At 48.0% G+C, this 13,056-nt stretch overlaps 1 protein-coding gene across 5 annotated transcripts in view; it reads left to right on the plus strand.

Annotated features, from left to right (window-relative positions):
* Nucleotides 1-13,056, plus strand: part of LOC146857102 (lethal(3)malignant brain tumor-like protein 4) — a 566,079-nt gene that overhangs the window by 242,938 nt on the left and 310,085 nt on the right. For all 5 annotated transcript variants that reach the window (XM_085647600.1, XM_085647602.1, XM_085647599.1 and 2 more), the window contains one exon: nt 4,984-5,088. In XM_085647600.1, the coding sequence (XP_085503726.1) occupies nt 4,984-5,088 (105 nt within the window). The remainder of the gene's footprint in view (nt 1-4,983; nt 5,089-13,056) is intronic.

Here is a 13,056-nt window from a genome sequence, read left to right on the forward strand (position 1 = left end):
GAGGTAGAGGTAACAACAACAACCGTACCTCCACCACTCCCAAACAGTGACCTCCTACACCTGCCTCCAGACCACTTAACACCAGTCGGAGGCAGATTATCACAGTTCCTACCTGTCTGGGAATCCATCACAACAGACAGGTGGGTGAAGCAAATTATCCATTCTGGTTACTGTCTGGAACTTACATCTACCCCACCCAACATACCACCCAAACACAGACCAATGTCAGAGGAACATACCATACTATTGCAACAAGAGGTCTTAGCAATGCTACAAAAGCACGCTATAGAACCGGTTCCCCTGCAGCAACAAGGAAAAGGAGTTTACTCCCTCTATTTCCTAATCCCCAAAAAAGACGGCTTCCTCAGGCCCATTCTCGACCTTCGTCCCCTCAATCACTACATACACTCAGATCATTTCCACATGATCACACTTCAACAAGTACTACCACTACTACAGCAAGGCGATTCTCTCGCCACGCTAGATCTCAAAGACGCATACTTTCATATACCCATTCATCCCGCGCACAGGAAATACCTCAGATTCGTAGTGCAGGGACAGCACTATCAATTCAAAGTCCTACCCTTCGGGGTAACAACAGCACCAAGGGTGTTCACAAAATGCTTAGCAGTAGTGGCAGCACATCTACGGAGACAACATATTCATGTGTTTCCATATCTAGACGATTGGCTGATGAAGGCCAAATCACATCACCAATGTCTGCAGCACACTGTGACCACAATCCATCTATTACACAATCTGAGATTTTCCCTCAACTACCCCAAATCCCATCTACAACCCTCCCATATACAGCAGTATCTGGGAGCAACAATAGACTCCACAGTAGCAAAGGCTTACCCAGCTCCAGCCAGGATACAGAACATTCAAGCAATGATCCAAAAATTCCAACCTCAGACTCTCTTGCCAGCAAGAGTATTTATGCAACTCATAGGCATGATGGCATCTTGCATATTCATAGTCCCACATGCTCGGCTACAAATGCGTCCCATACAAGAATGCCTAGCAACACAATGGAACCAGGCTCAAGGGAAACTAAAGGACCTAGTGTTGGTAGACAGTCGTACCCATCGCTCTCTGCAGTGGTGGAACACACAAAACCTTTCAAAAGGGCGACTGTTCCAAGAGCCAGTTCCACAGGTAGTGTTGACAACAGACGCATCACTCACAGGGTGGGGAGCCCATCTACTTCAACATACAGTGCAAGGTCTATGGACACCGCACCAAAAGATACACCACATAAACTACCTAGAATTACTAGCAATATTTCAGGCAATGAAGGCCTTTCAAAAACACATAGCCAACAAGACTGTCCTAGTCCGGACGGACAATATGACAGCAATGTTCTACATACAGAAACAGGGGGGGACACACTCTCTGCAACTTTCACGCCTAGCGCAAAGCATATGGAGATGGGCCATTGCACAAAACATCCATCTTCTAGCAGAACATCTCCCAGGAGTGAACAACCAGATTGCAGACCTATTGAGCAGACACAGTCAACAGATCCACGAATGGGAACTTCACCCGGAAGTCCTACTCCGATTCTTCCAAGCATGGGGACACCCAGACATAGATCTGTTCGCCACAAAACAAAACGCAAAATGCCCATCCTTCGCCGCCAGGTTCCGACACCCGCAGTCGAAGGGCAATGCGATATGGATGAACTAGTCAGGCAGATTTGCATACGCTTTTCCGCCAACCCCACTCATTCCATTAGTGGTACGTAAACTAAAGCAACAAACACTTACGATGATCCTGGTTGCTCCCACATGGGCACGACAACCATGGTACACAACACTCCTAGAACTCTCAGTCGTCTCTCATCAACGACTACACCTCTCTCCAAAACAACTCACACAGAACCATGGAGAGATACAACACCCAGACCCCAATCAAATGAACCTAGTAATCTGGCTCCTGAAGTCTTAGAGTTCGGATACCTTAACCTGCCTCCTGATTGTATGAATATCATCAAAGAGGCAGGACGTCCCACTACCAGAGCCTGTTATGCAAACAAATGGAAAAGGTTTGTTATTTACTGCCAAAATAATCAAATTAATCCTCTGGACGCTTCTGTCCAAAACATAATTTCTTATCTGCTACACTTACAAAGATGTAATCTAGCATATTCATCTATAAGATTACACCTAGCTGCTATTGCAGCCTACCTTCAAAACAGACAACACGTGTCTCTCTTCCGCATACCACCTATTAAGGCGTTTATGGAAGGACTCAAAAGAGTAATCCCTCCAAGAGCTCCACCTTCCCCAGTCTGGAATCTTAACATTGTACTTACTAGACTTCTGGGCCCACCCTTTGAGCCTCTACATTCTTGCGAATTACAGTTCCTAACATGGAAGGTGGCCTTCCTAATAGCAATTACTTCACTCAGAAGAGTAAGTGAATTGCAGGCGCTGACAATTCAAGGACCTTTCATGCAAATACACCAAAATAAGGTAGTTCTCAGGACAAACCCTAAATTCCTACCTAAGGTCATAACTAGTTTTCACAATAACCAATCAATTGAGTTACCTGTCTTTTTTCAAAAACCACAGTCGGTAGCGGAAAGGGCACTCCACACACTGGATGTCAGAAGGGCCCTACTCTACTACATAGACAGAACTAAACCATTACGAAAGACAAAACAGTTGTTTGTGTCTTTCTGTCAACCTCACAAGGGTAACCCTATCTCAAAGGCAGGGCTAGCCAGATGGATAGTTAAGTGCATACAAATATGTTATCAAAAAGCTAAGCGCACATTAACTATTCCCCCAAGAGCACATTCCACGCGCAAAATGGGGGCATCCATGGCTTTTCTAGGGAATATCCCCTTAGAACACATTTGTAAGGCAGCTACATGGTCTACCATACATACCTTCACTTAACACTATTGTGTTGATGTGCAAGCCAAACAACAAGCTTCTGTAGGTCAGGCTGTCCTTAAAACACTTTTCCAAACTACTGCAACTGCCACCGGTAACCACCACTAGAGGAGGAACTGGTATACAGTCTATGCAATAATGTGACTGCAGCAGCTCATATGCCTCGAACGGTAAATGCTACTTACCAGTATGCATCTGTTCTTGGCATGTAGAGCTGCTGCAGTCACATGCCCACCCTCCTCCCTGGTGCCGGGCACAGTTGCAGTACTATCTTATTTAGATACATTTACATGGACACCTTTTCTTTCTATTACTATCCTCCATCTTTGCCACAATGGCGAAAAAACAATCTGACGATGGAGGAGCTGTCCATGCGCACTGTAGTCCAGGGGAGGAGTCCCCTATCTCGTGAGATCTCGAAGACTCTTCCAAGACAACAACGTGCAACATCCGGACCCAACACTAGGCGGCGATCTAATGCAATAATGTGACTGCAGCAGCTCTACATGCCAAGAACAGATGCATACTGGTAAGTAGCATTTACCTAACATCACAGTGACCTGTCCTGTCACAAGCAAATGTTAGGACACATTTGGAAAGGGCCGTGCTTTTGTCCCCCTAGTCCGACTGACATCAAACCCAGTGGGAGGAGAGCTACCTCCAGAACTGGGATTTAGTGTTCATAGAAGAGGGGGCTGTTCATTACCCAGGTCACCCCTCCGGGTGGGCACAAAGGCTCTGCACAGGGGGAGAAGGACTTCCTAGTCTTGAAGGTGAGGGTGAGGGACACTGTGGGATTGTTTGCAGTAGGGCAGACAGGAACTGCTGAAAATGTGGGTAGGCTTGCCTCATGGAACTTTTATCCCACTGGTTAGACATTGCCCAGTAGTCACCCCAAGAACTAGCTGGTGCCAAGCATAAACATGGCACCACCTCGCAACACTTCACCTGCAGAAGATTAGAAGAGGAATAGATCTGTTTGTGCCCTGAGATGAGCCCTGAAGGTCCTGCTCCCTCTTGTACCCAGGACAAAGACATGGAAACCAAGGGTCAGTTAGGTTGACCTCCCTTGTGGCTACAGGGACACTATAAGCTGCAAGAGGCAATTTCCTGAAACTGCCCAGCTGGCAACTGGACCTGGTCTGTTCTTTGCTGTTGGCCTCTGTCCGACACCTTTAGAGGCTCTTAAGGGGGTCTTAGAAGTGTACTCCTGTGATTGTTTGGGCACCAGAAGAAAGTTTGGAAACTTTGCAAAACCTTTTCTCTAGAGCTTCAGGGGGATCTGCGAGAAAAACTATCCAATCAGAAGTTCCACGGCTTTGGATTGAATTTCAGCTTCATCCCAGGAAAGAATCCCAGCACCTCTGAAAAAACATCTAAGACCCATTCTGCGTTGGGACTTAAAAAAACTTTCAGCAAAAAATTTCCAAAGCTGCATGGCTCCAGCGGTACGAACATGCTTCAACTATCCGGCTTTCGGATACACTGTGGCGGCTACAATTTCCATACGTCCCACTAACAGAGGATTTTTCTTCTTGAAAACTAACAAAGACCCTTTCTGCACTAGAACTTTAAAACATTTTACATGTTTTTGACTTCTAGGCTTTTACCAGAACTAATCTACTTGTAGCTGACCAGGACTCCCATCGCGTTTGCCCTCAAATTGCGCCTAGGTCCCGGTATACCACTTCCATATGGTTGGCACTGTGTGCTTTTTGGTACTATTTTCACTTGAATCTTTAAAAAATATATATCTCCTGGTACTCTTATTGGACAGTTGTCAATTTAGTTGTATTTTACTCACAACAGCTATCTCTTTATTATATTCATATTGTGGAATTTTGTGTTTTGTGACTTTTCTACTGTGTATGCACATTTTAAATACTTTACACGTTGCCTTGGTTTTAAGCCTGGCCGCTTCTTGTCACGTTGCCAAGGATTGAGTGCAAGTTTACTGTATATAATTTGTGTGTCATGTAATAGGGCATAGCTTGATCTTTTGAAGTGGACATTAATCCACCACAAATAATAATCCTCTTTTCTTCAAGGTCTGATGATTTTCTCTTTTTACACCCCACAGTGCCAGTCCTTCCCACTGAGCAAGAATGGGTTTAGGGTTGGAATGAAGATGGAAGCATTGGACCCTGACCATCCGGCGTTGTTCTGTGTCGTCACAGTAGCTGAGGTAACCTCTGTTCATGTATTACTAGGTTAGGAGCATTGTTCATTCTGTACTAGATCAGGAACATGATTTGCATTTGTCTCCTTTCGGTTCTTGAGTGACCCACCAGTTTCAGCAATCCATGTGCCTTTAGGATTGCCATCAAGATCTCATTGAGACTGGCATTTGCAGAAATGAATTTATTTTTATTCATGCAAACCTTCACCAAAGGCCTATAGGGAATCCAGAAATTTTGTGACAGACCAGTACCTATGGAAAGTCCATTAAAATTGGGGCACTTACTTAAATGTCTAGAAAGAGGCAAAAACGTGTGGTCCGCATACTGTTGGTATACCACAGTATGTCTAGAGCTTACGTCTGCAGGCTCCGAACTTAAACGTAAGCAGTGGGCGCTATAATGCAGTACTGTGGCACCCTGAAAGGAGACATACCCATAGGGCTGAAATGAGAATAGAATGGTATGACTTTGTAGAAATATGATCCATTCTACAGTAGGTTAGTGGTCCCCAACATAATTGCCACGCCCAGAGTAAAGTTTGATTGAAAATAGATTTGTAGATCACTACAGTTACCCAGCGAGTATCCTGGCGCTATGACTGGACCTAGCTGTAAGGAACGTTGAATGGAGACTGACAAGACAAATTATGGAGATTTGAAGAGCCAGGTTTAAATATTTTTTCTGAAGAGAGTATAGTCATGTATTTCTCGAATATGTGAAGGGAGCGAATTCCAAAGTTTGGGGTAGAGAAAGACCTTTCTCCTAATCTGCATCGCTTAGTTTTTGGGATGGCTTGAATCCGTAAGGAAGCAGAACGAAGGAACTACGAGGGTCTCTGACGAGTGAATATTTTCTTTAAGCAGATGAGTCCTACATTATGTATAGCTTTATGCATAAAGAAAAGAGCTTTTAACAGGAAATGATTGTATACCCAGAGTCCGTGAAGGTCAAGCAAGTAGGCTTTTAACTGACGTTGCTTTGGGTAAACCCAGAATCAGTCTGCCAGCAGTATTCTAAACAATGTCTAGGCATTATTGGAGTTTTTAGGAACCCCAGGTATAAGGAGTTCGAGGCATGTGGGCTGCTGAATTCATATCTGTGCATAGATCGCCGCCTAGTGTTGGGTCCGGATGTTTGCACGTTGTTGTCCTGGAAGAGTCTTCGAAGTATCCTGGGATAGGTGACTCCTACCCTGGACTACAGTGCGCATGGGCATCCTCTCCATCCTCAGATTGTTTTTTTCTGCCATTGGGTTCGGATGTGCTTATCTTGACTCAAGTTAGGAAAAACTTTTTTCAGGCCAAAAGGCCTTTAGTTCGCGTCGGTACTGTTCCCGATCGGTATCGATAGTTATTTGTTAGTTTACTAACTTCAAGACCAACTCTTTTCGCATCATATCCGACCATCGACCCGACTTCGACGATGGAATCGAGGACACCATTCAAGCGGTGTCCTGTATGCAATGCGAAATATCCCCATGTCGACGTCCACCCGGTGTGCAACAAATGCCTTTCACCGGATCACGACGAGTCCACATGTATGGCCTGTGCCCGATTCCGATCCAAAAAGACTCTCCGGAATCGACGAGCAGCGAGACTTGAAGCGCAGCAAGCGGCACCGGCCCGACCAACATCTTCAGCGCCGAGGACGAAGATGTGGAAGACGTGGAGAACCTACCCTCCAGCCCCGCTTCCGAACACGACTCCGGATCGGAAGACATCGAAGAACGACTCTTTCACAGAGACGAAGCCGACACCGAGGTAGGAGACTACAATGAGGCCTTAGGGGCCGAAGAGACTAGCTCCGGTGACGAGCAAGGCCTACCCGTACAGACGGAGGATATCCCAGTGCGTCAGTCTATGGCTCCGGTCGAGGGATCGCCTTCGGGCCTTACCCAAGACCTATCCCGCAGTTCTTCGGCCCCGCCCTCTGGCCCGGCCTCGGACATTCAGCGGCAGCCATTACTACCCAAAACGACTGGTTTCCCTTCATCGAAACCGAAACCGAAAGCCGTATCGGTTCCACAGAAACCGAAACTGAAAGTAACACTGGTCGGATCGAGGCCCACCACACCTTCGACGCCAGCCAAACCCGTCGGCACCGACCGCACCAAACGGGACTTCGGTGCCGAGCTCGCAGCAGCCGACGTCGGCGCCGACACACGGAAAAAGGCCATCGGTGCCGCCAAACCGCCTCGGCTCCCGGCACCGAAACAATCGGCTCCAGCCACAAAGGTCAAAATAGCTGCTGCGTCTCACACTACTTCGAAAGCAGCACCAAAGGCACAATCATCGACGCCGTCGACAGCTACTACCTCTCCTCGACTCGATGACCCCGTGGCGCCGAAAAAGTCCACGCCTGCCTCTACAGAACCGGTCGGCGCCAAAGAACCGTCGGCGTTCCAGGTGCGGCAAGTTGCAGCGTCCTTGCAACGCATCAAAGAAAAGGCAGCCCTACAGGACCCTTCAGGCTCCGAGCCGAAAAAAGCTCAAAAAGCTTCTCCGGCACCGGCCAACATCACTTTTGGCCTGCCGCCATCCACGGCACCCAAACTGTTCGAAATCAGAACACGTGTCACCCACACTAGGATCACGCCTGCCGAACGCTCTCCTACGGAGACGTCACCATCCCACATCATCGATGCCGACACCGGCAGAATGATGCTCCACAAGCGGAGGATAACTTCCGAGCCAGCTTTGGACTCCTACCGGATCCCTCTAAAGAAAAAGCTGCCAGTGGATTCGGAACCAGTTCTTTACGAACCTCTCCATACCTCTTACCAAGATCCACAGTCCTTCTCTCCGACACACTCCGAAACCGACGTTTTGGAGGACTACATGAGTGACCACGTCCCCTACCCCGGAGAGATGGACCCTGACGGCCAACAGGACCCTGATCAGGCTTGGGATGACCCTGCAGACCCGGGTGCACATATGGATACACAGGACACGCAGCTATATGGCGCGAAAACGTCTCCCACAGAGGACACTGCCGCATTCAACGCCCTTATTGAACGTGCTGCGGCCAATCATGGTGTGCAACTCCACTCCGACACAATCGAGGACGATTTTCTAATGGATACTTTCGCATCCTCAGAACGGAATATCAAAACTCTACCCATGTTGAAAGGTGTCCTCAAACCAGCAAAGGACATTTTCAAAGAACCCACCAGGGCACGAGTAATAAACCCCAGGATCGACAAGAAATATAGGTCGGCGCCTGGGGACCCTACCTACATTAGAGGCCAGTTGCCTCTGGATTCCATCGTAGTCGCCAATGCTCGCAAACGGGCGCACTCACAGACAACTGGGGATGCTCCTCCCCTGGACAAAGAGTCCAAGGTGCTAGAGACCTCCGGCAAACGGGTTGCAGCCCAGGCAGCTAACATATGGCGTATTGCCAATACTCAGGCGCTCCTAGCTCGCTACGATCGCGCACACTATGACACACTAGAAACATTACTCCAACATCTCCCTGACCAATACAAAGAGGGAGCAGAGATCCTCATCAGGGAGGGACAACTCCTCACTAACGCATCCATTAAGTGTGCACTGGATGCCGCAGACACAGCTGCCAGAGCAATAAACACTAGCGTCATGTTAGGATGACACGCCTGGTTGCGAATCTCCGGATTCAAACCGGAGGTTCAAAATAACATCCTCAATCAGCCGGTCAACCCCGACTACTTATTCGGACCAGAGGTTGACACCACCCTAGAAAAAATAAAAAAGGACACAGACACTGCAAAGTCCATGGGGGCTCTCCAAACGCAGACCTTTCGGAGTGGCTCCTTTCGTCGCCCCGGAAATAGAGGAGCAGGTAGAGGACAGGGGTCACAGCAAACCTACAACAAGGGCAACACCCAAAGTACCTACGATAAAAACACCCGGGGTGGATATCGTGGTTCAAGCACAAAGGGCAGAGGACGCGGATACGGCAATACCAGATCCTCTCCCAAGAACAAACAGTGACGCCCTCTCCCTTCCTCCCGACCACATAACACCTGTCGGGGGAAGGCTACAAAGGTTCCTGTCCACGTGGAACTCCATCACCACGGACAGGTGGGTCAAAGATATTATCAAACACGGTTACTGCCTAGAATTAACCTCAACTCCACCCACAATACCGCCAAGACACCGTCCTATGTCCTCAGAGCACTTAGCGCTATTACAGCAGGAAGTGCTAAGTATGCTGCAAAAAGGCGCAATAGAGGTCGTACCCGTCCACGAGCACGGTACGGGGGTGTACTCCCTGTACTTTTTAATACCAAAGAAGGACGGGTCACTCAGACCCATACTAGACCTGAGACCCCTCAACCGCTACATTCTCTCAGAGCATTTCCACATGCTCACCCTCCAACAAGTCCTCCCACTGCTCAAACAGGGAGACTTCCTAGCCACGCTAGACCTCAAAGATGCGTATTTCCACATACCCATTCACCCATCACACAGAAAATATCTCAGGTTCACTATTCAGGGGCAGCACTACCAATTCAAGGTTCTTCCCTTCGGCGTGACAACAGCGCCCAGGGTCTTCACAAAGTGCCTAGCTACAGTGGCTGCACATTTACGGAGGCAACACATTCATGTCTACCCTTACCTGGACGACTGGCTTGTTCAGGCAAAGTCAGCCCAGCAATGCGCCAGCCACATGTCCCGCACCATTCACCTCCTTCACAGCCTGGGGTTCTCACTAAATTACCCAAAATCACATCTCCAACCCGCACACGTACAACAGTACCTGGGTGCGACCATAGACACTCTGGCAGCCACAGCTCAGCCAAATTTAGTGAGGATCAACAGCATGCAAATGCTGATTTCCAAGTTCAAACCCCAACACTCCCTTCCCGCACGAGTGTTCATGCAGTTGATAGGCATGATGGCCTCCTGCATTTTCATAGTCCCACACGCGAGACTACATATGCGCCCGCTTCAGGAGTGCTTAGCACGTCAATGGACTCAGGCTCACGGGCAACTAAAAGACCTAGTGTTGGTGAGCGGTCGGGCATACAACTCTCTGCATTGGTGGAATCCACAAAACCTTTGCAAGGGCCGACCGTTCCAAGAGCCTGTTCCACAAATAATACTGACAGCGGACGCGTCTCTCCAGGGATGGGGAGCTCATGTACTCAATTACACAGTGCAGGGACTTTGGACAACACAACAAAAGAAGATGCACATCAACCTTCTAGAACTGATGGCAATCTTCCTAGCCATGAAGGCATTCAAAGTACACTTGTGCAACAAAGTCGTGTTGATCCGGACGGACAACATGACTGCCATGTACTACATACAGAAGCAGGGAGGAACACACTCTCCACAGTTGTCTCATCTGGCTCAGAGCATGTGGAAGTGGGCCATTCAGAGGAACATGTTCCTCATGGCGGAACACCTCCCAAGCAAAGACAACCAGATGGCGGATCTGCTCAGCAGACACAGCCACCAGATGCACGAGTGGGAGTTACACCCATCAGTACTCCAACCGTACTTCCAGCAGTGGGGTCACCCAGAGATAGACCTATTCGCCACAAGCGAAAACGCAAAATGCCAAAGCTTTGCCGCCAGGTTCCCACATCCGCAGTCGCAGGGCAATGCGATATGGATGAACTGGTCCGGCAGATTTACGTACGCTTTTCCCCCAGCACCATTGATACCACTGGTGGCTCGCAAACTCAGACAACACTCACTAACACTCGTCCTGGTTGCTCCAACGTGGGCACGCCAGCCATGGTACACCACCTTTCTCGAACTTTCCGTGGTGCCCCATCAAAGACTGCGGATCAAACCCACGCATTTGACGCAGAACCATGGAGAGATTCAGCACCCAGATCCGCAACAGCTGAACCTGGCAATCTGGCTCCTGAAGTCCTAGAGTTTGGCTACCTAAACCTGCCACCTGACTGTATGGACATCATTAAGGAGGCCAGGAGACCCACTACCAGGGCTTGCTATGCAGCCAAATGGAAAAGGTTCGTCATTTATTGCAATAATACTGACATTAACCCGCTAGACGCATCCATCCAAAACATAATTTGTTACCTCCTACACCTGTACCGATGCAATCTGGCATACACCTCAATACGTGTCCATTTGACCGCAATATCAGCCTATCTCCAAAACAGGCAGCACCTCTCTTTATTCAAAGTGCCTGCCATTAAAGCCTTCTTGGAGGGACTTAAACGAGTAATTCCCCCAAGACACCCACCAGCACCGGTGTGGAACCTCAACCTGGTCCTCACCCGACTGATGGGTCCACCCTTCGAACCTCTCCACTCATGTGAGATTCAATTCCTCACCTGGAAAGTAGCTTTCCTAGTGGCAATCACTTCGTTAAGAAGAGTTAGTGAACTCCAGGCACTAACCATTCAAGAGCCATTCATACAGGTTCACGCCAACAGGGTCGTACTACGTACCAACCCCAAATTCATGCCCAAAGTAATATCGCAGTTCCACATGAATCAAACTATTGAACTGCCTGTTTTCTTTCAAAACCCACAAACTGTCGCAGAAAGAGCACTCCATACACTGGATGTAAAGAGAGCCCTCATGTACTATATCGACAGGACTAAAGTCTTTAGGAAAACAAAACAACTTTTCGTTGCCTTTGCCCCACACCACAAAGGTAACGCCATCTCCAAAGCAGGTATAGCCAGATGGATCGTTAAATGTATTCAAATTTCCTATCAAAAGGCTAAACGCACATTAACGATTCCCCCACGAGCCCACTCAACACGTAAGTTAGGGGCCTCCATGGCTTTCCTTGGAAACATTCCTTTGCATGATATATGTAGAGCAGCCACCTGGTCCACTACACACACATTTACCAAACACTATTGTGTAGATGTGCAATCAAAACAGCAGGCAGCTGTAGGACAGGCTGTTCTCAAAACTCTTTTTCAGACCGCTGCAGCTGGCACTGGTAGCCGCCGCTAATAGAGGGTACTGCTATATATTCTATGCACAGATATGAATTCAGCAGCCCACATGCCTCGAACTGAATATGCTACTTACCAGTATGCATCTGTTCTTGGCATGTAGGGCTGCTGACATTCATATCGCCCTCCCTCCTCCCCGGCGCCTGTAGCAGCTGCAGCTCTCAGAATTACTGTAAGCATGGTCATCACTTTCTGTATCTACTCCATCACTGCCACAATGGCGAAAAACAATCTGAGGATGGAGAGGATGCCCATGCGCACTGTAGTCCAGGGGAGGAGTCACCTATCCCAGGATACTTCGAAGACTCTTCCAGGACAACAACGTGCAAACATCCGGACCCAACACTAGGCGGCGATCTATGCACAGATATGAATGTCAGCAGCCCTACATGCCAAGAACAGATGCATACTGGTAAGTAGCATATTCAATTACCATAATCCGCCCTGAAGGTTATCAACACCTGAATCACTATTTTAAGTGACGGAAGAGGAACAAATGGGAGTACACCTGAAAAATAAGTGCCAGAAAAATAAGAAAACATGTTGAGGCCACTCTGTTGTTGTACACCAATATTATTTCCAAATTGTAAATAATAAATACTGTGCAACTTAAAGGACTGAAGTACTCTACAGCAGATGGAAATGGGGAGGAGTGGAAAGAGTGATCTGTAAGAGCCTGAATTATGTTTTTGTGAAAGTGGCTTAACCAACCAAGGGCTTGTCTACAGATTCTGAAGTCTTTCTGCTACCAGAGATGTACCAATTGGGAGACAGTATTGAAAGCAGTGGAGAGATCAAGGAAGACCTGTGATGCACCCCCACCCTGATCCTTGATTTGCCTAAGCTTGCCAGACATGGTCCAGAGTGTGGATCAAGTACTGTGTAGAGGCTTAAACTTGACTGGGTAGGGTAATAAATATTGTGTTCGAGGCATATGAGCTGCAGATTATACACTGTGCATAGATCGTTATCTGGTGTTGGGCCCGGATGTTTGCAGTTTGTTTTTCCTCTTGGAAAGTCTTTGGAAGTCACGAGGTCG

This window comes from Triturus cristatus, chromosome 3_2 (genome assembly GCF_964204655.1).
Source record: "Triturus cristatus chromosome 3_2, aTriCri1.1, whole genome shotgun sequence".
In the NCBI taxonomy this organism is placed as follows: domain Eukaryota; kingdom Metazoa; phylum Chordata; class Amphibia; order Caudata; family Salamandridae; genus Triturus; species Triturus cristatus.